The sequence below is a fragment of the Planococcus citri genome, chromosome 5 (genome assembly GCF_950023065.1).
Source record: "Planococcus citri chromosome 5, ihPlaCitr1.1, whole genome shotgun sequence".
Classification (NCBI taxonomy): Eukaryota; Metazoa; Arthropoda; class Insecta; order Hemiptera; family Pseudococcidae; genus Planococcus; species Planococcus citri.
In genome coordinates, this window is record NC_088681.1 from 61,250,430 (window position 1) to 61,278,228 (window position 27,799).

Consider the following 27,799-nt stretch of genomic DNA (forward strand, 5'->3'; position numbering starts at 1 on the left):
TTTGACAGAGATACCTCAAAAGTGGAGTATTGACCAGCTTTTTTCAAAATTAAAATATCAAAAAAATCAAAAGATAACCGTTTGTGGGGAAATTTTTGAAATTTGCGCGAATCGCTGTATTTCTTCAAGAACTAACCCCCCCCCATCAAAATTTCACAATTTCCAGCCATTCTGGAGCCTCCAGCGCAATTTTTCAATTTCTCCAGAAAGCGTGAATATGAAGTTAGGCAGCTAAAAATCGAGTTGTATATTACACTCGACCTGTTAAACGAGTTTATCCACATTTGAGCCGATTTTGAGAGTACCTCAAGAGTGGTTTTTTGAGGTGTCACTCACTCACTCACGCTCCAAAACGGCTGGAAATGGTAGAATTTGCCCTCCGGGGGTTAGTTCTTGAAGAAATACAGCGATTCGCGTAAATTTCAATAATTTCCTTACAAACGGTTATTATTTTTATTTTTTGGATCACTCTTGAGGTGTCACTCTCAAAAACGGCTCAAATGTCGATAAACTCGTTAAACAGGTCGAGTGTAATATACAACTCGATTTTTAGCTGCCCAACTTCATATTCACGCCTTCTGGAGCAAATTCAAAATTCTGGAGAAATTGAAAAATCGCGCTGGAGGCTCCAGAATGGCTGGAAATTGTGAAATTTTGATTGGGAGGGTTAGTTCTTGAAGAAATACAGCGATTCGCGCAAATTTCAAAAATTTCCTCGCAAACGGTCATCTTTTGATTTTTTGGATTTTTTAATTTTGAAAAATGCTGGTCCAAAAACACTCTTGAGATGCCCCTCCAAAAACCAACTCAAATGTGGATAAATTCGTTGAACAGGTCGAGTGTAACACACAACTCGATTTTTAGCTGCCCAACATCATATTCACGCCTTCTAGAGCAAATTCAAAATTCTGGAGAAATTGAAAAACCGCGCTGGAGGCTCCAGAATGATTGGAAATGGTGAAATTTGGATTTGGGTAATTAATATTAGTTTTGGGACTTATTTTGACCATTTTTATTGATCAAGTACGTACTTTTTTTTAAAAAAGCATAAATCGCCAAAAACAGTCAATTTTGAATTTTCAAAAATTCGCCAAAAATCGAAAAATGAACTTACTGGGCAGCTGAAAATTTGGTTTTGGGGGTTTTAGATAATGTCCTTTCCAAAACCTCAAGAGGTTCCCTTGTTAGATTTTAAAAATATCAACTGCGTATCTTTGGGAGGGGGGGTCCAAAAAAGAATTTTAGAGCTGAAAAAAATTTCACCCATCCTTCCTTTCCTCTTCCAATGAGAAAAAAAAACGCGTTTTTCATGCAAAAAATTTCTATTCTTTATCATGCTGACCAAAAATTTTGAAATCTCTTGAGTGTACAGAGGAACCAGGAGCCAATCATGGAGTTTTTTTTCATTTTTTTGCACTGTTTTCTAGTCAAAAAGTCTGAAAGAAAATTTCAAACTGCTACTCGTATTTCACCGAAACTGAAAGCAGTTCGGGGTAAGTAGATTTTTTTGCCAAAATGTCGACCTCAAGCCATCATATTTTTGGTATTTTTTTTTTCGAATTGTTAAAAGTGGTGGAGGGTCAATTTTTTGAGGGGAGGAATGGCCACACTTTGGGAGACCCTAATATAGCTGTTCATAGCTCTCTTCTCGAAACACCTGGGAGCTGAAATTTTGTATGGTGGGTCTCTGTCTTGAATTATTCAACATAATAAAACTTGATTTAATTTGTTTTATCTTATCTCTTCTTATTACGAATCGCGCTAGTAATTAACAGTTCTGAATAATTTTACAGGGAAGTAACTAATGTATCATATTTTATTGCACCTAAGTAGGTACCTATTTTTTTTATCATGCAGGTTCAAATATTTTTTTTGTACAACGTTGAATGATTCACGCGATTATCACAAGTTTTACTCGCTCCAAGATGTTTCCAAGAAATATATTTTCTTCGAATTTTTCACCCATATTTTGCTTCCTTTCTAGTTCGTTTTTTAAATATTTTTTTCACCATTAAATATTTCGACGAATACAGTTGCAATAATACCAGCTACTAAACTTTTTGAATTTATATAAATAAGAAGATTGGTTAGCCCATCAAACATACAATTCGATTAAAAAGTCTTGTGGTGCAGTTGTAGTCAACTTTTTATTTATTCAAAATAAATTACACCAACCACAAACACAATCAACATGTCGAAATTGATCTCAGTAAGTACCTATTTCGTTTAGTTTTACCTATTTAATACATTTTCGGTAATATTTTTCAAGAGTTGTTTTTCTTTTAAAATTTAATTTTTCAATTAAATACCTAACTAGGTACATATCTACACATCCGTTTATTATTCTGTTATTTGTGGCCCCTTCAATTCGCAAGTTAGGCAAAAAGTCATGATAGGTAATTTTGTTCATTTTCCAAAGTAAATACTGCCGACCCCCCCCCCCTCTCCCATGGTCAAATTGGATCTTGGTTCTTAGATTTTGAAAACGTATTTTGCCCCTTCAATTTTGAAGGTAAGCCACACCTTCAGCCTTTTTTCTTAGTCGTACCCGGTTGTATCCAAATCCAAAGTTTGTTCCATCATACCACGGACACCCTGTATTTATATACCCATCCTGGTACGTACTAATTTATTTTCTTCATTTTTTTTTTACAGATCATCTTCTGCACCCTGTTCTTGACTACTATTGCTGTACAAGTATTCGGCGGTCTTGTTCGAACTCACTACTGCGGCTGCGGCGATTATATAGTAGTCCCAGGACACAACCAACATTACGTCGAACGTGGAACCCGCGGTCCAAAATGCGCCTGCTGCGCGAAAACAGGACTACCTTCCTGCGAAGAAACAATTGGAGCATAATACAATAGTCTAGACGGATATTAAATTCCATACCCTTTCGTTTAGCTCTTCTTCACTGTGACTGAATGATTCATCTTCAGCATGGTGTGTATTTTTTATAAATTTTATACGTACCTACAACCTCTCGTATTTTTCTTTTTAGAACAAGCTGTCATCTGGTAAAATTTTGGGAACCGTTTCTGCGAAATATAATTTCGAGGCATTCGAAAACATTCTGAAATTCATCGAAGAAATGAATCTGTCAAACCAAATCTAGGTGTAGAGGAGAAGGTACAATTATGGACCCAGGTACAAATATGGACCCCCCCATGGTTTAGTGTACAACCACTAGCGCTACGGTCATGTTGGGTACTAAAAATTATACTAGTAGTGTAGTATCGATGATCCATGTACTTATTTCGGATCCATGCAAACTTGGGTGTCTCTCATCAGCAATTGTTTTTTATTGCGCATTATTTTCTTGCCAATGGAAAATTTTACAAGTTTTTCATTCGGTAATTCATCAACTTCAAATAAAGTTTGGAAAAAAAATTATTAGCGAAGTAAGTAGCTTAGAATGTGTACTTTCAAAATATACTTTCATATTTGTCTGTACTTCAACTGATTTTCATAATTTTTTTCATTTTTCATAAACTGAGCCGATTTTTTGCATGGGTATAAATATGGACCCCTAAATTTTTTTACCTAATTCTGATTCAATATTTTTTAGAATATCGAGAAAAGTGTTATTAACAAAGAAGACAAGTCCAAAGTGTCAAAATGGAACCATGATTTTTTCAATTTTCATAAACTTGGCCAATTTTTTGCATGGGTATAAATATGGACCCCTAAATTTTTTTTCAACTAATTTTGATTCAATGGTTTTTAGAATACCGAGAAGAGTGTTATTAATAAAGAAGACAAGTCCAAAGCATCGAAAAACATCTTTAAATAAATTTTTGTTCAATTTTCTGAACTTTTTATTCATTTTTTGAGGGGGGTTCATATTTGTACCCGAGTCCATATTTGTACCATTTTTTGTCACTTTTCTAAATTTCAAATTTCTCCGTGAGTTTTCAACCAAAAAAATAAATTTTTTTACACAATATACTAGAGTCTTTGGCCTTTCGAATGGTATACTCGAAAACAAATTTTGATAATTTTTTCTACCCTTTAAACCCAAAAAGCTAGAGGGGGTCCATATTTGTACCTTCTCCTCTACCCTTGGAAATTGAGTGTAAAAATCCTGGCAATTATACACGCCCAGTATTTAAAAAAATGTAAAAAAACCTTATATGTAATTTTAAAAATGAAACTTAAGATCTAAAAAATGTTTCTCACGTGTATAAGAAACCAGGTAATTTGGTCGCGATCCCGTCAACTGTGGCAGTTTGAAATTTTCTTTTGGATTTTTGAATTTTTTGGCTAGAAAACATTGCAAAAAAATTGGAAAAATATTTTTGATTAACGTGGTGAAGAATAGTCGGGGGGCCTCATAAGGATCAATTGCACCCCCCTGCCGATCCTTCGGGACAACTTTTTTCTTAAAGTGGGAGTCCTAAGGAACATTTCTAGCCCTTGTCCTCAAAAAAAAACATGGTCCTACTCACAAAATGGCGACTATTTTGATTACCGACCATTCGAAATCGCAGATTTTGCGTTCCAACATAGGACTTGCACGAAATTTTTTAAATCGTACAAACGTAGATCGAAAGAGCAGGCAAAAATTCATCACCCATCAAAATTTCAAGCGGTAAAGTGCCTTTTTCGATTTTTGGTGAATTTTTGAAAATCAAATTTAGGCCAAAAATGGGGGGAAAAATCAAAATTTTACCAAATTGACCAAGAAAGCTGAAATTTGGGATACACCCTATTTTTGACCTGTCAAATCGATTGTAAACTGATTCAGGCCGTTTAGAGTAGCTCTGGAGCCTCCAGCAGATTTTTGAAACTTGAAATTCCCACAAAATTTCATCAAATGGAGTTAGAAAGATGAAATTCATTCTGCAAACTGATTTCAATTGCTACGAAGTCACCTGCTGGTGAATTTCAATTCGTTTTGGAGTCTCCAGCGACTTTTTGAAAATTACTGGAGCCTCCAGTAGATTTCTGAAACTTGGTGAAAATTTCATCAAATGGACATCAAAGCGGAAATTTACTCTGCACTCCGAAGATGACTTCAGGTGAGTTCAAGTCATGTTGGAGCCTCCAGCGACTTTCTGAAAATTCTTGGAGTCTCCAGAAGATTTTTAAGACTTGGAAATTTCATCAAAATTTCATTCACCAAGTTTCAAGTGCCCCTCACGCTTTTGGTGACCCAAATCCGCCCTCCCTCATTTAAAGCTAACGTTTATTCTGCGTCTTATCAGACTGAGAAAATTAAGGACTTTCTGCCTCCTCCTCTTCTCACCCAAATTGTGCAAGTGATGAAAAATCAATTCTCTTCGGTTTTGCTATCGATAAAAATTATAAAATGAATTTTCCGTCCAAGAAGTCCTCAGAATCCATTTTTTATAACAACTTCTCGACTTACAGGGTAGACCAGATTATTTTCGTACAATTAGAGATCACTTGGTGAAAATTCCATCGAAGATCGGTGACATTTTGTTGATTTTGAAATGTGTAACATACTCGTACACACAAGAATGATTTTAATTTATTCTACGAAAATCACCAAAATATATACCTACTATTGTAAAAATATTAAATAGATTCAAAGAAAAATTTGACATACATAGAAAAAGAGAAAATATCGAACATAACAATGGATTTTCAAAAACATGGGTGAAGTGAATAGTATGAATTTGACTAAAAATATGGAGAATTTCTACGCAACAACTTACACAAGTCACATGTTTCTCTTCCACATAAATTCAACCAAGTCTACCAAATCACGTCTTGATTTTTTGAATTTGCCACTACGTACTACGAACATAAGGTTTTGAAAAAATTTCATCCGGAGGTAAAACCCAACGAAAGTGAAAGATGTGCGATAAGGTAGTTAATTCTGATGCAACATATTTTACATATGCGAAGAAACTGCCAATTTGTAAAAATGAAAAAGAAATTACGAAGTGTATTTTTTTTTTGCATAGTCCTACCCAGTTTCCTTATCTACATATCATACGAGGCAGGGTATTCTCTCACATCGTCTTTGTGCGTCATCGGCGTCTTTCTTTCACTTTGATGGTGGAACTGGGAAACACGTTCCGAGTCTATGACGACAATACAACAATATATTTGGAGTAGTATAAATAGGATCTTGGACTAGCATTTGGTACACATTTTTCGATCAACAGTTCTACTGTGCGTTCATCTCGACTTTGTCTTTGCTTTTATAATTTTTCACGTGTTTTTCTCAACGTAAAATACAAAACTACCTGCAACATTATGTCGAAATTTATCTCGGTAAGCATCAATTTAATTTACCTAATGTTTTTTTTTTCACTGCTTCATTTTTTTTGCATGTTGTTTTCATAATTTTTTAGTAGGTACCAACATTTTCTTCCTAATTTTCATTTTTTTTTTCAATTTTTTTCTCTTATAAGTTGCCAATTTTATTTAGTGAATTTTTAAAAAAATTTGAATTGGTTTTCAAGCATTTTCAAAATAGTTTTTCATACGATTTGATAGGTACCTAACTACCTAACTAAATAATCCAAATTATGAATTCATTTCGAAAGTTTTGAGAATTTTTATTTTTATTTTTTCAATAATATGAAAAATATAAATTAATTTTCAATTATTTATCGACGTTCAATTATGGGCTGCTGAATTAAATTCTTGTCCAATTATTAAAGTGGATGAGTTTATTGCACTCGATATTAAAAACCTATGGGAAAAAATTGAACGATAGATACAATAAAATTTGCATAAGTACCTAAGTATGTTTCTTTTCGAACCACATTTTCTTCATTTTTTCAAAAACACCCTTTGGAGTTCTCTTAGTTCTTAAAATATTTTTATTAGGTAAAAGTGAGCTGGATACCATACCTTTTAAATAAATTTCAAAAAATTATTAGAATTTTGTCAAAATTTCTGACTTTTTTCCCTCTCTTTTGAAGAACTTTTTTTTGAAAAATAATTTTCATATTTGCCATCCTATGCTACTAAGAAATTCGCATTTGTATAATCGATGTTTTCTAACGATCTTTATGATTTTTACAGATTGTATTCTGCTCCCTTTTCTTGGCTGCTATCGTCCTACAAGCCTTCGGTTTCCCCGAACCTGAACCAGAACCCCAACATTATGGTGGAGGACATCACGGCGGTGGTCACCATGGAGGACATCACGGTGGTGGACACTACGGTGGTGGTCATCATGGTGGACACCATGGTGGTGGACACCACGGCGGCGGACACCATTACGGTTAAGAAACCAAAGTTACCAATTTTTATGATTTGATTTGCATTTGTCGTCTCGTTGTCTCCCTGCATTATTTATTTCCTGTTCTCTCGACAGCATGCTGTATATATTTAATAGTTTTTAATTTGTATTTGTACGTATTTTGATATTGAATGTATATTTGTATAAAATAAATCGTTGATCAACATAACCTTCTCTCGTGTTTTTCTACTAAGTATCATTACGTTCTGAAATTTTTCAATCACGAATGAGTCGACTCGATTATTTTTTGCAAGCGTTATTTGAAGAAGTGGTGAGTATTTTGTTATCACGAAGTTGGTCTATCTAGAATACCGTATTAAGTACATAGGTAAGTACTGCGAGAAATTCAATCTCATGATCATTTTTCTTTTTTGAGATTATTCGAAAATATGAGTATTATTTGAACGGAAGAATTTGAACAGTGCAAAATCATTTCTGATATATTTTGTTTATTAGTTCTTTGAATCACAAAAAAATGGTGTTTATTTGGTCCATTCTCATTTGTAAAAAAAAAAAAATTGAAAAAAAATCACTTCAAATCGGAAAAATACTATTTCTGTAGGTCTGCAATATGACAAAGAAATCTCTTATCAACAAAATGTCTCGAAAAACTACGATTAGGCAGCAAACATTACTGATTAAGTGATTATTGTCCTTCAAATTATCCAGTCAATTGAAAACATTTTAGTTCAAGATGCTGAATGACCAATAGATGACAACTGATCAACTAGATAGATATCAACATTTTCGAAATCAAAAAATTGTATGTAGCAAAAGGAGTTCAAAAAAACTTGCTAAAAATTCGATCTTTTAAAGTCTCCTGCAAAATCTCGTAGTTTCAAAATTTTAATTTTTTTCAAGTGAGAGGCTAAATTGACAGAGCACGTAAAAAATACACATCATCAGCCAGAATTTCAGGAAGTAGGTTATTTGAATTTTTAGATTTTTAGTGAATTTTCGAAAATCAAAGTATCAAAAAATGGGCAAAATCAAAATCCTACCAAATCAATTCATATAGACTGAAAATTTGTCCTGTAACATATTTTCGACACCCGAATCGATTGGAAACAATTTCGAGTCATTTTGAGCAGTTCTGGAGCCTCCAGCAGATTTTTAAAAGTTGAAATTTTGGAAACAATTTCGAGTCATTTTGAGCAGTTCTGGAGCCTCCAGCAGATTTTTAAAAGTTGATATTTCTACAAAATGTTACTGAATACGAAGTTTGAAAGCTGAAATTCACTTTAAATCTCGATTTTAACAAGCTGAGTCAGCTGGATGTGGTTTAAGCCATTTTGGAATCTCTATTCATATTTGGGGAATTCTAGATCTTCAAAAAATGTTTTAAAAATCGTCCAAATTAGGTAACTTCAGCCTCGTATAAACCCAACTCGCAACTGGTGCCAACTAGTGATCCACTGTAAAGGTAATTGTGGTTTCTAACTTGCCGTCCAAGAGAGGACAAGTTAGAAAGTGGATCGACTACCCACCCTTCCTAGCCAAGGCTTAGCAAGGTACCTTTAACTCGTATATTATCAAGAAAGAACAATTAATACAATTCCATCGTTTATTGGATTAATCGAAGATGAATACAAAATAATATTTCTACGTCCTAATACGACACGTTACGCCTATGTACAAAGATAAATCGTTGCACTTCTGCATGAGATGCGACCAAGACCAAGATAATTTTAGTAGTGAGGCCACAGACGTCCGTCTCGTTCGTCCTGCACTCTGTCCGAACTAGTCCGTCCAGAGTGCGCTGCTACGCAGTGCAGCCTCGACTACAGGGCATGAAGTTCCCTGCTATGGCGAGTACTTTGGGTCCTCGAATACCCTCTACACCACTAGACCAATTAGGCTACACTTCATTTTTCCGAAACCAGTTTCTGTCAGTTCGGAACCGTGTGTATTTCCCCAGCAATTTACCGACTGAAAATTTGAAAAATTCAGTGTCTCTGTGACCCTTGATAAACGAAATCGAGATTCAGTCTTTGCTCCATTTTTGAAACAAAATGCAAAGTAAAGTTTTTAGATTGTTTCGAAGCCTCCAGAATTTTTTTTTGGAAATTCCAGCTATCTAACAACAGTCAAAGAAACTGTCGAAATTGAGTTTTGCACCCATAAACATGTTCAGTAATGGTCCATTTGATCAGTTATCAATTTTCCGGACTCGGTTTCTGTTGATTCAGAGAATCATGAAATTTTTTCAAATTTTCAATTATAAAATCTGCATTGGAGAAAAAAATATTTTCGAACTGGCAAAGACTTATTAATGAAAAAAATGGGTCGTAAAACAAGTACCCATCGTGTTGATAGGCGCTGAAGTTGATTGTGTGACAGTTTTTATGGCACTTTTTGAGAATCTGAAATCTTGAAGACACAGCTGGAGGCTCAAGAACGACTTAAAACCACCTCCGATCTACTCAACGTGTTAAAATCAGGGTATAGACCGTAAATTTCAGGTTTACAACTTCGTTAGGTAGGCACTCGTAGGTAACATTTTAAGGAAGTTCCAATTTTCAAGCAAGCACCCATTTGTTGTAGGCTCCAAAAAAGCCCAAAACGGCTCGAAACCGTTTCCAATTGATTCGGGGAGTTGAAAATAGATCGCACACCAAATTTCAGCTTTCTAAGTCAATTTGATAGAATTTTGACTTTTTTGCATTTTTGGATCGAGTTTGATTTTCAAAAATTGAAAAAAGTCAAATCCTTATTTAAAAATAACCTAAGGTGGGAAAGTGGAGTCGAAAGAAGATCCAAAATAACCACCAGCAAAAATCTCAGGCAATGAAATTCAGTTTTTGATTTTTGGTAAATTTTAAAAAATTTAATTTTCCATGAAAAAGAAATCAAAATTTGATAAAATAGACACGAAAAGCTGAAATTCGGTTTGTACGCTGTTATCGATCTCCCGAGTCGATTGGTGATGGTTTCAAATTGTTCTGGAGTCTCTGGCAGATTTTCGTATTTTCCAGATTTCGAAAAAAAATGCTGTAGGTACATAAATGGAGTGAAAATTAAATTCAACACCTGTAAACTAAGATTTGTTTCGGTTCAAATCCAACATTTTCTCAAGTGATTATTTTTAAAAAAATTGAAATTTGGTTCGTATCTTATTTTGGACCTCTCGAGTTGATTGGTGATGGTTTTGAGCCATTCTGAAGCCTTAAGAGGAGTTTAGGATTCTTCAGTTTTCGAAGAAAATTTCAAAAATTACGGGTAACAGTTTTTTGGATTTTGAGAGAGCTGAAAGCTCACATATTAAATTATTTTTCGGCCCAATGGTCAACATCTCTGAACCCCACAACTGTGCCCCAAATATGTATGACCAAAATTCAAAAAAATTGGAAATGACTTATGCTTCGTGGATTGCTAGGTTTTCAACGGTGCAGAGTTCAAATGTAGGAGTAGCTACCTATTCATTTATGCGATCCAACCCCTCTGAACCTCTCTGAACCCCTCTCTAACGGTTCCTAGGACATGATCGAAATTCAAAAATATTTGAAATGAAGTGTGACATATCGTTTGTTAGGTTTGGGAAGGTGCTGAGCTCATTTTTCAATCCAATCTCTTTGAAAAACCACCAACTGTGCCCTGAACATATTTGTAGAACAAAATCCCAAAAAATTAAAAATGACGTGTGACATGTTGTTTGTAGGTTTTCGAGGGTGCTGAGAGCTCAAATATTAGATAATTTTTCTTAATCCAACCCCTTTGAAAGCCACTCAATAGTGCTTTAATAAATTAGAGTGGGTCCTTTTTCAACTTTTTTCGAATTTTGATGAACCCCAGCAAAAAAATTATGACCAAATAATCTTGATAAGACGTAGGAAAAAATTTCAAATTTTTCGGTCAATGATTGATGCCTCCCCCCCTTGCCAGCTCGAGCTCCAAGTTTTCAAAATTTGATGCATTTTTCATTGTTTCAATTCTTTTTTTTGAACATTTTTTTTACTGCAGATGGTCTTTTGGCATCTTAAGTACTTAAATATGATCGATTTTAGACCATTAGAAAAGTTCAAAGTTCATTTTTGCCAAATTCAGGACTCCTTATAATATTAGTTTTTTCCTTTAAGATATTATAATTTTGTTATCATTTTCCCAAGATGGTAAAATTAAAATTAAACAACTGATAAAAAATCAAAAAAAAATTTCGACACATAAAATGTCTAAAATTTTTAAAACTTTGAGCTCAAGCCGATGAAGTTTCTCCTGTACTTTATTAAGGTCATTTGGCCATGTTTTTTTGCTAGGGTCCATCAAAATTCAAAATTTTCGATAAAATAAATAGGTAAATAAAATGAATTGTCGTTTGTTAGGTTTTTAAAGGAGCTGTTTCCAATATCCACTCACTTTTTTTTTATTTTCATGCGCAATGCTTCAAATTCTATTCAAAGAATACACTCGAGCTCGAATCATCAGAAAAATTTCATTAATTTAGTCTTCTTCATGAAATATTTTTGCAAGCTGTTGGTATATTTTCAAGAAACTGTAATCATGAGATTGATTTTTCAAAGTAATAGGTAGCCAATCCTCTAAACACTACCTCATCATAGTAAGTAGCAACAAAAAAGACGTGAATTAGTGAGGTTGATCAACGATTTATTTTATACAAATACACATACACAAAAGGCTAAAACAATATCAAATACACAAATAATACAAATTAAAAACTATATACAGCATGCTGACTAAAGGAGAAAATAAATAATCCAGGGAGACGATGGACGACGAATGAAATAACGCAAATCAAATAGTACAAGGTATAGGTATAGTCAAATAGGTAACTTTGAGCTTTGGTTTCTTAACCGTGATGGTAGTGTCCTCCACCTCCATGGTGTCCGCCATGATGACCACCGTGATGTCCACCATGATGACCACCGTGATGTCCTCCGTGGTGATGACCACCGCCGTAATGTCCTCCATAACCACCATAATGTTGTGGTTCGGGTTCAGGTTCGGGGAAACCGAACACTTGTGAGATGATAGCAGCCAAGAATAGGGAGCAGAATACAATCTGTAAAATTGATGAAGATCGTTAGTTTATTTCAACAATTACACAATAATCTCGAGGATTTTATAAAAAAAATATTCATTTTAGAAAGAGATTGAAAAAGTTGAAAAATGTTAACAAAACATTAGTATGTATTTTGGGGTAATAAGTATTGAAAAAATAAATGAAACGAAATGGAAAAAAATATTATAAAAAGTCGAAAAAATATTCAAAAAAATTATAAAAGTAGGAAAAGTAGGTAAAAAAGGTAGGTAATAATCGTTCGATATTTTGAAATTTTGTTTCAATATCGATCTAAAGATCGCCCCAGCCTTGAAAAAAGAAATCGAAAAAAAGGAAAAAACATTGGGCAAGTTATTGTAAAGATATTTTTTTACCATTTCTAGATAATTTTTACTCATTTATGAAATTCTTACAATAAGTAGGTATTTAAATAGGTACCTACAAAAATATTTGAAAATTGAACTAATGGATTTGGAGAAGTTCAAATCCATACAAAAAAAATAGAAAAAAATAAAGTCTATTTGTTCTGCATAAATCAAAGTGGTCGAGAAGAATGCCAAACTCAATCAAAATTTGAAGAATTCAGTTCATTTAAATGTTAGCTATCAGATTTTTAAAAAATAATATTGAGTAAATTAAAAATTTTTAATTTTAAAAAAAATGAAAAATACTCGATAAAATTTTGAAATTAAATTTGAAAATAAAATATTTAAGTTGATTCAATTACACGAGCAAATCATCAAAAATATTCGAAACCAATTTTTAAAATTATTTTTTAAAAAGTTTAACGTTAGAAAAATCAAAAAAATAAATTGAAATAATAACTTGAAAAAAAAACACAAAAAAATCAAAAAAAAATCACAATAAAATAAAACACTTACCGAGATAATTTTCGACATGTTGATGCAGGTGGTTTGTTTACGTTTTAAAAAAACACGTGAAAAATTTCAAAATAAATTCGAAAAAGTCGAGTTAACCGTACAGTGAGACTGTTAGTAGAACAATGTATGCAAAATACACTTTGCAGATACAATATATACCGCTTGAAATTGGGGGTAAATTGCAGTATTGTCGTCATAGGCTACCTATGCTTCGATAGGCGAATCCGAATCGTGTTTACCAACACCGCCGAAGTGAAAGAGAAGAGACACGTCGATGACGCACGAAGACGGTTTTCTGAGAATAAACGGGAGCGTTTCTGGGAGTGCAATTATGGGTATGCCACTATGCCTAATTAAAAATACCAGATCTGCGAATGGATTATACTGGTACTGGAAGTATTACGATCAGAATCGATGGATATATTTAGGAAACGATTATAATAATCAAACTACTAGGTACACGATGTTTAAGGCCATTGGCCATTTTGTTGCGTTCGCCAATATATCTAGATATATTTCATATAGGCTAATATAATAATTCGTTCGTGTGCGAATAAAATACCTATGTACGAGTTGGTACTATTAAAATTTACATCTACGCAATTAAGTATTTCATGTTCGGTATTTCCCGTAGTCTCGTGTTTCTGTTTACGTTTATGTATGGTAGGTATTTTTGCAAATAGATACAATATACATAGTGATAGTGAAAGAGTAGACCTTATGGGCCTCTTTCGGCCTCCGTTATTGAACTTCAATAGTTAGATATCGATAACGAGATGATAATAGAGGCTAATCTGGGAAATTTGTGTACGTGATTTAGAATATGTAGGTACACGTAAAGTAAATAATGTAAATATTTGTCATTACCTAGTGGGTATTTTGAAAATGTTCTCAGGTAATAAATGTTCGATTATTCTTTCACATTCTAAGAAATAATTGTTTGACTACTGTTTGAGTTGAACATTAATGTTTATTACCTCCTATTAGTGATTATAGATGGGTAATTTATTACCTAGGTATTGTCTGAAGATAGAAAATGATTCATTATTGTAATTGTTTGGGTTTTTATCGCAGAAAGAGTTGAATGTTTTCCAGCACTAAACTTGTCTAATCCTTTGAGACCCAATTAGTCGGGGAGCCCGCTTGAGAATCTATTGTACCCCCCGTCGATCCTCTGGGACAACGTTTTTCTTTAAGGGGAAGTTCTAAGGAACATTTCTAGCCCTTGTACTCAAAAAAAAAAAAAAAACAGACCTACTTACAAAATGGCGGCCATTTTGATTGGCAGGTCAGCCGAAATCGCAGATTTTGCGTTCCAACATAGGACTTGCACAAAAATTTTCAAACCGTACAAAGGTAGATCGGAAGATCAGGAAAAATTTATCACCTGTCAAAATTTTAAGTGCTAAGGTGCCTTTTTCGATTTTTGGTGAATTTTTGAAAATCAAATTCAGGCCAAAAATGAGGGAAAAATCAAAATTTTACCAAATTGACCAAGAAAGCTGAAATTTGGGATATACCCTATTTTCGACATGCCAAATCGATTGGAAACTGTTTCAATCCGTTTTGAGCAGTTCTGGAGCCTCCAGAAGATTTTTAGAACTCGAAATTCCCACAAAATTTCATCAAATGGAGTTGGATAACCGAAATTTACTCTGAAAACTAATTTCAATAGGCTACAAAGTCAACTGCAGGGGGATTTCAAGTCCTTTTGGAGCCTCCAGCGATTTTTTGGAAATTACTGGAGCCTCCAGCAGATTTTTGAAACTTGAAATTTCCCCAAAATACGAAGATGGGCTGATATTTACTTTACACTCCAATTTTAACACCCTCTGAGGACGACTTGGGTGGTTTCAAGTCATTTTGGAGCCTCCGTCAACTTTTTGAAAATTACTGGAGCCTCCAGTAGATTTTTGAAACTTGCAATTCCCACAAAATTTCATCAAATGGAGTTGGATAACCAAAATTTACTCTGAAAACTAATTTCAATACGCTACGAAGTCAACTGCAGGTGGATTTCAAGTCGTTTTGGAGCCTCCAGCGACTTTTTGAAAATTACTTGAGCTTCCAGCAGATTTTTGAAACTTGAAATTTCCACAACATTTTATCAACTTGAGTTGGCAAGCTGAAATTTACTTCGCAAACTAATTTTAATGCGATATGAAGACGACTACATGGTGGTTTCAGCTGGTTTTGAAGCTTCCAACTACTTTTTGGAAATTTCAATTTTCCAAAAACGCCTTACGACCTTTCAAAAAGTCACTGGAGGCTCCAAAACGACTTGAAGTTCACCAGCAGTCGACTTCGTAGCGTATTGAAATCAATTTGCAGAATGAATTTCGATTTTCCATCTCCGTTTGATGAAATTTTGAGGAAATTTCAAGTTTCAAAAATCTGCTGGAGGCTCCAGTTTTTTTCAAAAAATTGCTGGAGGCTCCAAAACGACTTGAAATCCTCCTGCAGTTGACTTCGTAACGTATTGAAATTAGTTTTCAGAGTAAATTTCGGTTATCCAAACCCATTTGATGAAATTTTGTGAGAATTTCGAGTTCTAAAAATCTTCTGAAGGCTCCAGAACTGCTCAAAACGGTTTGAAACAGTTTCCAATCGATTTATGCCATGTCAAAAATAGGGTACGTATCCCAAATTTCAGCTTTCGTGGTCAATTTGGTAAAATTTTGATTTTTTCCCTAATTTTTGGCCTGAATTTGATTTTCAAAAATTCACCAAAAATCGAAAAACGCACTTTGGCCCTTGAAATTTTGACAGGTGATAAATTTTTACCTGATCTTTCGATCTACCTTTGTACGTTTTGAAAAATTTTGTGCAAGTCCTATGTTGGAACGCAAAATCTGCGATTTCGGCTGATTTGTCAATCGAAATGGCCGCCATTTTGTAAGTAGGGTCACTTTTTTTGAGTACAAGGGCTAGAAATGTTCCTTAGGACTTCCCCTTTAAGAAAAAAGTTGTCCCACAGGATCGACGGGGGGGGGGGTGCGATAGATCCTTCATTATACAGATTTTTTCTTTAAAAATGAGGTTTACTCAAAATGGGGATGTACTAAAAATTGGGCATTTTTCTACCCCAATTTCCAAAATAAATTTTCGATGTGAAGATACGAAAATTTTCCGAAAAGTTTCTTTAGGTAGGTATGTTACACCTATTACCTACTAACATAAAAATCAGAAAATTTTCAATAATATATTGCGTCAATATTGAGCTTTTTTGGGTCCAATTCTGAGATTTTAGTTCGTTGAAATCGAAGAGTAAAATCTCTGGATTTGGCCCAAAAAAGCTCAATTATGAAAGGTTACAGGAAAACTCAAATGAAAAATTATCGATCACTTGTTTATAGTGTGTTTCAAATGTAAATTATTCAACTTATTTGTAAAAATACGCATAAACGCCTTTTTTAGAGGTGGTGAGAAGGGGGGGGGGTGCTAAAAAAAGTATTCGAAATTACGAATATAGAGGGAGCTTAATTAAACTTTTTCATCTATATAATTAAATTTATACCTTGAAACGTTACGTTTGACGCAAATCGCTGGTTTTTAATTTTCCAGGGGTTCCCAAAATATTGAAATTATGAAAAATTGGAAAAATTGGATTTTTGAGTAACACCAATGCAAAATTTTATTAAGCTCAAAATTTGGTAGGATGGAGGTCTTTCAGATACTAATAAACTTTAAACAGCTTATTATCGGGGTTCAAAGGGGTAGGTTCAAAATGGTGATTCCGAAATTTTTCAAAAATTGGACCCCCCCCCCCCCCCGTTATTGCCCCTGAGAGTCGAATATAAGAAAATTACCTCGTATAACATTCATCGGATTCGAACAGATATTATACGCTAAAAAAGTTTTTGAAAATGGTAGGTACTCAGTGGTTCCTAAAATTCCTTTTTCATTCGCAACTTTGGGAACCGATGGAGCCCAAAAAATGTTCATTTTGGAAACGTTTTTGATCGAGTCATGTACTTCGATTTTGCTCGAATTTTTTTTAAATGTCTGCCCACCCAATAAGTAAGAAACCCGCATTCAGTTTGGTCCGAGCCCCCTAAGGGGGCAGTTGGGGGAGGGCTTCGATTATTTTCACGCTGTCTCGAGCTACTCAACTTCAGCAGCGCATACCTCCACTGATTTCACAGTTCGAAAGGGCATTGCATTTTGAACTTTTTAAGCAATTTGAAATCTTCAAAAGTTGATAGTTGAAGCTTTTAAATTGAAAGTTCAAATTTCAAAATGGCGCTGTAAGTGGAAGCTATCATTTGAAATTCTGAAAAAATGTCCATAGATGTACCTTTTGATGTTTTTTCGAAATATTTAATTTTCGAGATGGAATCTTTTAATGGAGGAGGAGCACCCCCTCCCTCAAATTTGGGCTAAACTTTCAAAATTAAATTTGGGGCATGTGATATATCGAATTGTATGTTTTCGGTGACGCTGAACACGAATATGATGTCAGATTTTTGATTGGACCTCATCCATGGCCCCTAGCACCTCTCCAGAGGGGGTAAAAGTTCAAAAAAGTGTTTTGTTCGCGCGAAACATAAAATACTCGTAGTATGTTTTTTGGTGACAGAACAAATTTTCATCATCTGTTTTCATCCTTGAGTTACATTTCTCCGTACGTGAAAAATATGTAATGAATTTCCAAAAAGGAGAATCGTAGGAATTTCAAAATTTTCATCGTATTGAATAGTAGAAGGGTAGAATTTTCGATGACCTTGAAAAGTTGTACAAAAAATGATATTTTTCGTAATGGACCTTGGAACGACCTTGAAACTCAATTTCCAAAATCATTTTTTTTTTTTTTTTCAAATAAAAATCCCCACCGTCAATTTCTTTATTTTTGACCAACATTTTTTTTGATTTGAAAATTATGTCACTCTGATATTTGGAATTTTCACAACTTGTGCAGAAAATCATTTTTTTATTTTTTCTAAAAATTTTGGATTTAAGCTTCAAAAATTTTTGACGTAGGTACCCAATAAAATTCTCTGATTTTTATGTTGGTATTATTTATAGAGAAGCTTTTTGTAAAATTTTCGTGCCCCCACATTGAAAATTCATTTTGGAAATCGGGATAGAAAAATGTCCATTTTGAGTCTCAAAGGGCTAATAGTGAAATAAAATATGCAAGTCGAGTTTCTTGCCAAGAAAACATTTCGATTTCCAAATTCCCTTGCAGAAATTCCTTGTCAGTTTTTGTTAGTAAAAAAACTGACAGTTTTTTCGTCACCTTCTAAGGATGTAAAAAACTGTTAGTAAAATCACTAACAATAACTGTTGGTGATTTGACTAAAAATTACCTACATTGTGAAATGTGAATGTAAAAAATTGAAATATGTGGCTTGATGATTGAATTTAGTGCTTCCCTGTAAGCTGCAGTGCTAGAATTGAAGAATTCTTTCCAAAAAAATTTTGAAAAGCCTAAAAAAATTTTCCACCTGGGATAGGGATCGAACCTGAGACCTCCTGCACATCACTGCATTATCCACCTAACTTACCTACTGGACCACTGGAGCTGATGAAAGAACTGGTGTTGAATGCTTTTATATGCACCTCTTAACACTCTGGACTTTGAAAATTTTCAAGTGATGAATGATTTCAACTTTTTCTTTTCATTTACCGCAACATTGTATCACAAGCTGAATTTTGGTATACTGGCTTATTTTTGAACCCTGAACACGAATCCTTGGTGTACCTCAGTTGTCCCTAGCTTGCTGCCCCCATTGTGGATTTTTACCCCCGGAAATAAGGTTTTTCTCCCATATTTCCTCAAATTGCGGTCCTACTCCAAAAATGGAGTCTATAAAAATTGTTTTACGTCAAATTTCCCATCAGATGGCCTTTGAACCAACATCGTCCCCCCGAGGGGGGTGGACCTACAGTTAATTGAATATAGGGAGTTTTTGAATATGAGCCACGATATGTATGAAGGGTGGAAAGAGGTACTCCCCACTGGAATAATTTGAGGTTATAACCCATTCTCCTACACTTGTGTGAGGTCAAAATTGTTGTAAAAAACAGATTTCGTACCTATCAATTATCATGGACTCACATTCAAAAACCCCTTATATGTATTAGATTGACCGCAGGTCCACCTCCCTCAGGGGGGACGAAGTTGTTTTATAGATCATTTGATGGGAAATTTGATATACAACAACTTTCATAGACCCCATTTTTGGGGTAGGACTGCAATTTGAAGGGGTAGGAGGAAAACCTAATGGGGGGCTAAAATCCACAATTGGGGGAAAGGTTACCAGGAACTGGTGGGACACTATAAGGAATAAGGATTCGTGTTTAGGGTGTAAAAATGGACTATAGTATACCAAAATTCAACTTCTCCCTGAGCGTTTTTTATTATTCGATGCAGTTTGACTCTAGGTCCACCTCCCCTGGGGGGACGAAGTTGATTCATAGGTCATCTGACGAGAAATTTGACGTACAACAACTTCTATAGACCTCATTTTTGGGCTAGGACCGCAATTTGAGAAGATACGGGAGAAAAACCTCATTTGGGGGGCTAAAATCCACAATTGGTGGGAAAGCAAACTAGGGACAGACATCAGAGACACCAAGGATTCGTGTTCAGGTTATAAAAATTGGCCTGTATACCAAAATTCAGCCTGTATGCAAGCGTTTCCCAATCAATGCCAATTTTCTTATGCTAACATTTAGACACTGTCAAGCCCGTATCCAGGATTTCATCCTGGGGGGTGATGAAATGACTCATAAGTAAGGAACGAAAATCATAAAATTCCCAACGGGCTCATATGTATAAAAATTTCAATAGTAGGCACATTTCAGACATTTTCATGCTGAATTTCAGCTTGAAAAACGTGTTGATCAGAGTGAGGTTTTTGAAATTTATCCAGTAAATTATTTATAAAATTCAGATAAGCACGAGCGAAGCGAGGGCAAAATTTTGGAAATTTGTCAATCCAAAGAGTAAAAAATACTACATTTCTGATTGTAAAATTTGATTTTTCTGGATTTAACTTGACACTCCCCGTCCTCACGTCCTCAGATTTGAATTAGTAGTTTGTTCAACTAGGGAGCGATAATGATTTTTGACGATTTTCTAGGTTTATTGCCCAAGCGTCGCGAGGAAAATAATTCAAAATTGCCGAAAATCATTTTTACTCCTGAGTTGGATAACATATTTTTCGTTATGAGGGAGAAAAATCCTAGTATCTACCTATTCAGTTCCAATAATGATCAGTAAGCTGGAGCAAAAGGAGCACTTTTTCTCCCTTATAATAACAAAAAATATGCTTCCAGAAATTTCAATTTCAAAAAAGGAAAGCAAACAAAAGAATTGGAAATTCATAATTTAAGAAACAAAAATAATTAGTACATAGATTATGCAACTACGTATCTAGGGAGATATTAATGTGATTTTCAATGAATTTTGAAGTTTGTAGCAAATTATCTCCCTAGAAACGTAAAACAACATGATTTTTTTCCTGTGATTCAATGCAAGAAATCGTAGGAAATTATATTAACCTAAGGATTTTTTGGCCTCGGGGGGTGATTGTACCCCAAATCACCCCCCCTGAATACGCCCTTGGACACTGTCATGACACTAACGGTAACTGTAAGTAACTTTCAAGTAGCCGACATGTCTCTGGCAATAACTGTTGGTAACATTTGGAAATCATCAAGAAATTAACTGTTACTGAGTATAACTGTCAGCAATCGATGAAAAACTGTTAATTACTTACAGTTTTTAACAAAAACTGTTAATTACTAACAGTTCTTAACAGTAACTGTTATAAAATTGTAAATTACTGTCGGTCATTGTCACAGAATTTCTGCAAAGGTTATAAGACGAAAAAAATTATTCAAAACAGGGATCCATGGTCTTGAGAATTTTTTCAGAGTATGAAGTTAAGTACATACTTAAATTCGATAACCTTTCTCATTTTGTTGGCTAGTAATCAGAAAAAAATTCTGCCCTTTTAGTACTTCCACTTGAAAAGGACAAAAATCACATCCAACAAGAGTATCTAGGTAGGTATATTCAATTTTATTCTCATTTCTATTAATTAATACGTATCTGTAGGTATAGAAAGTTTTACTGATAAGAAAAGAACAATTGCAAATTTTATCAACTTGAACTTTGTCATGATAATTTTGAAAAACCCGAGCAAATAAAATTACCTATCAAACAATTATCTACACAAATAAATTGATAATAATTCTATACAGTTTGTGCAGTCTTCGAGACCATTCATCACGCCATCACATTATTTGTTCATTTCCTCTCTCGAACTATTTTTACTTCCAACCAGTTTTCCCCGGAAGAAGATTATTGTAGTTTGGAAACATGGCAGGCGGCAGGCAATTTAATTATACCTACCTAGATAGATACATACTTTACCTACAGAATGATATTTTTGATTTAACAGCATGATATTTCAACATTTATTATTCAGATGTTATTAACCGAATAATTGCATGCGCATGTTTTCAAATGTAATTGGATGTTGGTATATTAGTAACTACAATTAGAGATATGTTTGGGATAATTTTAGCAAACATGAGTCATGTTGATGATTACTGTCAAGTTGCAATGTTTTCCCGATGAAAATGAAGTGATAAGGTATTCTCGTACGTCGTACGTATCCGAGAAAATATACCAGTAGTAATAATTTTTGTATATCTACGAGTATTATTTTTAGGACACAATGAAAATGAGACGTTTTTTGAGATATCATCGTCGTGAGTTTGCGGTACTCATTTGCGAAAATTGTAGCCAATTTGGGATCAGAATTTGCAGGTGTGAAAAAATTAATAAATGACGTCGTGGGTAATGTTTGTTCTCACCTTTCTTAATGATAAGTACATTAACTAGGCTGATTTTTCCCATTCATCTATACGACTATATCGGTAGCCTATTAAAAGCTACGAAATTGAAATTTTGCTTGATTATGAAAAATGTTATTTCTTATTTTTGGGGGAATTTTCAAGTTTGGTTTACAAAACTGAAAAATTTGGTTTAAAGTTCATCTTCAGTCTCCCAAAATTAATTTTTGGTGGTTTCAAGACGTTCTAAAACCTTCAGCGGATTTTTGGATTTTTTTAAATTTTGAAAAATTCATCGTAAAAAGGATTAAATAGGTACCTAATGATGAAATCTGTAAAATCGAATTAATGTTCAAGTTTTATCCTCATTTGTGTGAAAAATTGGCCAAATACAGTAGAACAATTTTTAATTGGTTGAAATATTCGCTAAAAACGTAGAAAATACTCTAAAAAAAATTCTTTTAAAAATACCTAAAATATTATTTTTTATACTCTTATATACATAGGCCTATGTAGTATGTACATAGGTAGAATATGAAAAATATTATTCTCTGACAAATCAAGCTCATTTTACTGGGAATTTCATCAACCATGGAAATGATCGAAAAATTCCCTATCATCCTCTTTGCCACTGTATTAAAAAAAGATAATATACTACAGCAGCAGATACGTATGAACCGTTCTGTATCATTATCGCCGCCATAATCAGCAACATGAATTGCTGCTGTTTGCGTAAACGAACACCATCTTCATAATTAGCCACTGATCTTTTTATACAATCGGTGACATACGCCAAATATGGATTGTAGTTCTTGTTGTCTTGTGCGATGTCAAGAACCGCATGATATCTAAAAATTGAAAAAGAAAACAAGAACAGTGATCTATTGGGATATTTATTTTTTTAAAAATAGTTCTCTCCTCCATTACTTACTTTGCAATTTCATCTGCTGGTATGGTAACCCAACAAGGCATACGAGTAGATTTACGTAAAATAGCATTCAAAATGATCCTCGACGTTCTGCCATTTCCATCCCCAAAAGGATGGATAGTGAGGAGATGATATTTAGCCATGGCAGCAAAAATCAGCGTGTTTGTTTCGCTATTAATTTCTGCCCTGAACCATTTAAAATAGTTCTCCAGATGTTCATGAAGCTCGTGTGGTGGAGGTGTTTGCCTTGCATCTTTGTTTGGAGATTGAATAACTACATCTTTGTCTCTTATTTGACCAGCTAGTTGGTCATCTTTTATCATAACTAATCGATGTATTTCGAGCAAATGGTTCAAATTGAAATCTTGTAAACTGCGAAGCGGAGTATAAAGCAGACATAAATAAATATCGTTGGTATCTTGATCTTTGGAAATATAAGTACTACTTACTTTAGGGTATCCGCGTACAGGGATGCCATTTCAATAATTTTAATATTTTCGCGGGTAGGAGAAACATTTCCAATATGAAGAGTCTGTTCAGCAAACTGCAATTTTTTTCAATATTTCATCATTAGGTACATGTTGTATCTATTATCATCTATTTTAATGAAAAACTGAAGACGTGATTTGATTTTTTACTCACCTTGTGAAAAGATTCATCATCACTTATCGCATTCTTTGGGAATTTCCCCGGATCTTTGAATTTATCAGCCATTGCATCAATAATTTTGGTAACTACAAATGAAAATTTTTCACAATAAAAGTAGGTAGGTAGGAAGTACCTAAAAAATATGAAATCGGTTTTAACCTTACCACAACTACAAGGAGTACGGTAAGAACTTGATGGTTCGCATTCTTTTTTACCGCAATAAGGTATACTGACATCTTCGTCAATGAAGGTGGATTCCTTTTCTGAGAAAAAATATCATACATTTTTCTAACAAATACAAATAATCTAGTCAAATTAGCTAATATAAGAACTCAACCTGGAATAATTTAGGGGAAAAATTTTTTGCGCCAAAATGCTCAGGATGGTGTCCTAAATGACATACTAAAACCCACCCTAAATCCGCGTGGTGCTTCGCCCCCCAGACCCACATTTGTGCCCCCAAAATCAGTTTTTTGCGATTTTCTCCGCCGCATTGCATTTTAGCGAAAAATATGTGGGAGATAAAAGAATCTGCGTCAAATTTCCGATCTAATGATCTATCAACTTTCCTTGTATGTTCAAGGGGGGTGGAACCACAGCCATTCAAAAAAGGGGGTTACTTGAAAAATACATATAGGATATAGGCGCCTAAGGGTGGTGAAATGGTCCCCGAAAGCGTTCGAGTTGATATCAGCTTGGAAGGTGGGTACGATGGAGAAACTTGCGCGTGAAAAATTTCAGATCCACACCCCCTCCTCTTTTTGGGGACCCCACCTTTTCTGAAATTTCAACAACACTTTTCTCAGTCCCATTTTAACCGATTTTGAACATTTTTCTGGAAGTTATGTATATCTTTAGTGGGTATCTCCACAAAAATGTTCAACCCCCTCCCCTCATATTTACCCCTCAAAACGGTTTTTTTAAATTTTTTTATGCCTATTAACAATCAAGATTGCGAGGTACAATTTTATAAACACGTTTTTTGGATGTATTTTTGACCCCAAAACATTATGTACTTCTTTCGAAATTTTTGCTTTGGTGCGCCATGTTAAAAAGTTGAAAAAAGGTGTTTTAAGAGGGGTGGGGGTGATTTTGGAATTTTGTGAAACATGAATATCAATGAGTAGGGTGTCGTTTTCTTATGATTCGATATCGCTGAGCACGAATATGACGTCAGATTTTGTTTTACACCCACGCGGCCCCTCCGGACCCCTCAGCCTCACCCCTCAATTTTTAAGAATTTTTAAAATAAACTTACTTTGATGATTTTTGTGTGGTTTTCTTACGATTCGATACTGCTGAGCATGAATTATGACGTCAGATTTTCTGCTACACTCGCACAGCCCCTCCGGACCCCTCAGCCCCCTGCTGAATTTCAACTATTTTTGAATTTGAACTACTTTTACAACATGGAATGGATTGACCACCCCCCTCCCCTGCTCCTCGTCACATATCAATGGTGGCAGTTCAACCTCTAATCAAACACATAATGCCGAAGTATCGATCCTTTATGTACATATTTTTCAAGTAACCCCCTTTTTTGAATGGCTGTGGTTCCACCCCCCTTGAACATACAAGGAAAGTTGATAGATCATTAGATCGGAAATTTGACGCAGATTCTTTTATCTCCCACATATTTTTCGCTAAAATGCAATGCGGCGGAGAAAATCGCAAAAAACTGATTTTGGGGGCACAAATGTGGGTCTGGGGGGCGAAGCACCACGCGGATTTAGGGTGGGTTTTAGTATGTCATTTAGGACACCATCCTGAGCATTTTGACGCAAAAAAAATTGTTTCCCAATTTATTCCAGGTGAAATCCCTATTTGACTGTATTAAAACGAGTACAATTATTTTTCATGCATACTTATAGATGATCGAAAGTGGCTCACCTGATGCTGATGACACCTTCTTAGGAATTGGAGATTCGGTAATCTTTTTTGGAAAATATCCTCGTATTATTCGATTAATTGCAGACACTAATTTTGAATTAGAACCCATCGTAGTTGTTTCACAATTGTCACTCTCCAAATATAATCAATATGTACCAGTACTTGATGAATGTAAAAAGATGATGCAACACATCAATACGAAAGAATCACTGTACATATACCGATCTTTGAAATGTCAAAGGAGATGAGAATAACTTCGAAATACAAAGGTTGAAAAGTAAACTGTTGCGTGTAAGGTAACAGTAACAAACTGGTTCAGGATGTTTCTATGCCAAACGAGTGATTGAGGGGTGGTTGGAAGAGGATGCGATGTTCGTTGTGAGAGAGATATCCTGGGTAGGGTGGTTCTTATTTTCGATTTTGGAGTTTCCTCTCCCCCAACCACCATAGTGATGACCTGTGGTGAGAAAATAATTCCCTATTTTTTATTTTTCACATTTTCAAAAAAATTGGGCATGTGGTGAGCTCCTTAATTTTTAAAAATACAAATTCACTGTAAATAATTTCAAAATTTCGAAATTTCAAGTTCTATGTATTATTACTAAAAAGTCCCTTTAGAGTAAAATGAACTCTCATAACGATTTTTGACCCCTCCCTTGAAAACCAAGCTAGCCCCCTATAGTCGGGAGCCCTGCATAAGGATAACCTGCACCCCTGCCAATCAACGGGGCAACTTTTTTCTTAAAGGGGGAATTGTAAAAGGAACATTTCTAGCCCTTGTCCTCAAAAAAAAGTGGCCCTACCTACAAAATGGCGGCCATTTTGATTGACAGGTCAGCCGAAATCGCAGATTTTGCGTTCCAACACGACTCGCACGAAATTTTTCAAACTGTACAAAAGTAAATCGAAAGACTAGGCCAAAATTCATCACGTGTCAAAATTGCAAGTGCTAAAGTGCCTTTTTCGATTTTTGGTGAATTTTTGAAAATCAAATTTAGGCCAAAAATGAGGGAAAAAATCAAAATTTCACCAAGTTGACCAAGAGAGCTAAAATTTGGAATCTATATTCAACATGCCAGATCGGCTGGAAACTGTTTCAAAACGTTTTGAGCAGTTCTGGAGCCTCCAGCAGATTCTTGAAACTCGAAATTCCCACAAAATTTCATCAAGTGGAGATGGAAAGCCGAAATTTACTCTGCAAACTAATTTCAATGCGCTACGAAGTGAACTGCAGGTGGATTTCATGTCGTTTTGGAGCCTCCAGCGACTTTTTGAAAATTACTGGAGCCTCCAGTAGATTTTTGAAACTTGAAATTTCTCCAAAATTTTATCAAACGGAGATGGAAAGCCGAAATTTAATTCACAAACTAATTTCAATACGGCATGAAGTCGACTACATGGTGGTTTCAAATAGTTTTAAAGCTTCTAGCTACTTTTTAAATTTCAATTTTCCAAAAAACGCCATACAACCTTTCAAAAAGTCGCCGGAGGCTCCAAAACGACTTGAAATCCACGTGTAGTTGGCTTCGTAGCGTATTGAAATTAGTTTGCAGATTAAATTTCGGCTTGGCTTCGCAACTCCATTTCATGAAATGTTTTGGGAATTTCAAGTTTCAAAAATCTGCTGGAGACTGCAGTAATTTTCAAAAAGTTGCTAGAGGCACCGAAATGACTTAAACCCACCTGATTTCGTCTTCAGAGGGTGTCAAACTTAGAGTTTGCGAAGTAAATTTTGACTTTCCACCTCCGTTTGACGAAGTTTTGGGGAAATTCCAAGTTTCAAAAATCTACTGGAGGCTCTCGTAATTTTCAAAAAGTCGCTGGAGGCTCCAAAACGACTTGAAATCCACATGCAGTTGACTTCGTAGCGTATTGAAATTAGTTTGCAGAGTAAATTTCGGCTTTCCATCTCCATTTGATGAAATTTTGTGGGAATTTCGAGTTTCAAAAATCTGCTGGAGGATCCAGAACTGCTCAAAATGGTTTGAAACCGTTTCCAATCGATTTGGCATGTCGAAAATGGGGTATATCTCAAATTTCAGCTTTCTGGGTCAAATTGGTAAAATTTTGATTTTTCGCCCTCATTTTTGGCCTAAATTTGAGTTTCAAAAATTCACCAAAAATCGAAAGAGGCACTTTAGTACTTGAAATTTTGACAGGCAATGAATTTTTGCCTGCTCTTTCGATCTATCTTTGTACAGTTTGAATAGGTTCGTGCTAGTCCTATGTTGGAATGCAAAATCTGCGATTTCGGCTGACCTGTCAATCAAAATGGCCGCCATTTTGTACGTAGGGTCATTTTTTTTTAGGACAAAGGCTAGAAATGTTCCTTAGGACTCCCCCTCTAAGAAAAAAGTTGCCCCGAAGGATCGGCAGGGGGAGCAGATGATCCTTATGCG

The 27,799-nt window shown here is 34.8% G+C and overlaps 3 protein-coding genes across 6 annotated transcripts in view; 1 reads left to right on the forward strand and 2 right to left on the reverse strand.

The window, feature by feature from the left end:
- Window positions 1–27,799, forward strand: part of LOC135848931 (uncharacterized) — a 73,056-nt gene that overhangs the window by 11,927 nt on the left and 33,330 nt on the right. Inside the window, exons 1-3 of one of the 4 annotated variants that reach the window (XR_010559458.1) lie at window positions 1,794–2,209; window positions 2,656–6,246; window positions 7,006–7,394. Coding sequence is in view for 1 of the 4 variants with exons in the window: in XM_065369027.1 (XP_065225099.1) it covers window positions 6,229–6,246; window positions 7,006–7,212 (225 nt within the window). In the remaining 3 variants the exon portion in view is untranslated. Of the gene's footprint in view, window positions 1–1,793; window positions 2,210–2,655; window positions 6,247–7,005; window positions 7,395–27,799 lie in introns of those variants that run through there. The other 3 variants (XR_010559459.1, XM_065369027.1, XR_010559457.1) reach the window with 3 other exon arrangements.
- On the reverse strand, window positions 11,807–13,282 carry LOC135847768 (uncharacterized). The gene is made up of 2 exons (XM_065367468.1): window positions 13,124–13,282; window positions 11,807–12,242 (listed from the first exon to the last, which is right to left on the reverse strand). Exons 1-2 carry the CDS (start codon window positions 13,139–13,141, stop codon window positions 12,030–12,032), a joined length of 231 nt encoding a protein of 76 aa, XP_065223540.1. The 5' UTR covers window positions 13,142–13,282; the 3' UTR covers window positions 11,807–12,029.
- LOC135847204 (protein adenylyltransferase Fic-like) lies at window positions 22,325–25,777 on the reverse strand. Its single transcript, XM_065366650.1, has 6 exons — window positions 25,401–25,777; window positions 23,675–23,773; window positions 23,505–23,596; window positions 23,312–23,406; window positions 22,866–23,234; window positions 22,325–22,782 (listed from the first exon to the last, which is right to left on the reverse strand). The coding sequence occupies exons 1-6, from the start codon at window positions 25,507–25,509 to the stop codon at window positions 22,551–22,553; spliced, it is 996 nt and encodes a 331-aa protein (XP_065222722.1). The 5' UTR covers window positions 25,510–25,777; the 3' UTR covers window positions 22,325–22,550.

Bases quoted from the DNA above. Each gene is read 5' to 3' on its own strand.
- LOC135847204 (XM_065366650.1), bottom strand. From the start codon at position 25,509: ATGGGTTCTAATTCAAAATTAGTGTCTGCAATTAATCGAATAATACGA. The intron at 23,235-23,311 runs GTAAGTAGTACT...TCCGCTTCGCAG, and splicing joins CTGTACGCGGATACCCTAAA to TTTACAAGATTTCAATTTGA. The intron at 22,783-22,865 runs GTAAGTAATGGA...TTCAATTTTTAG, and splicing joins CCAGCAGATGAAATTGCAAA to ATATCATGCGGTTCTTGACA.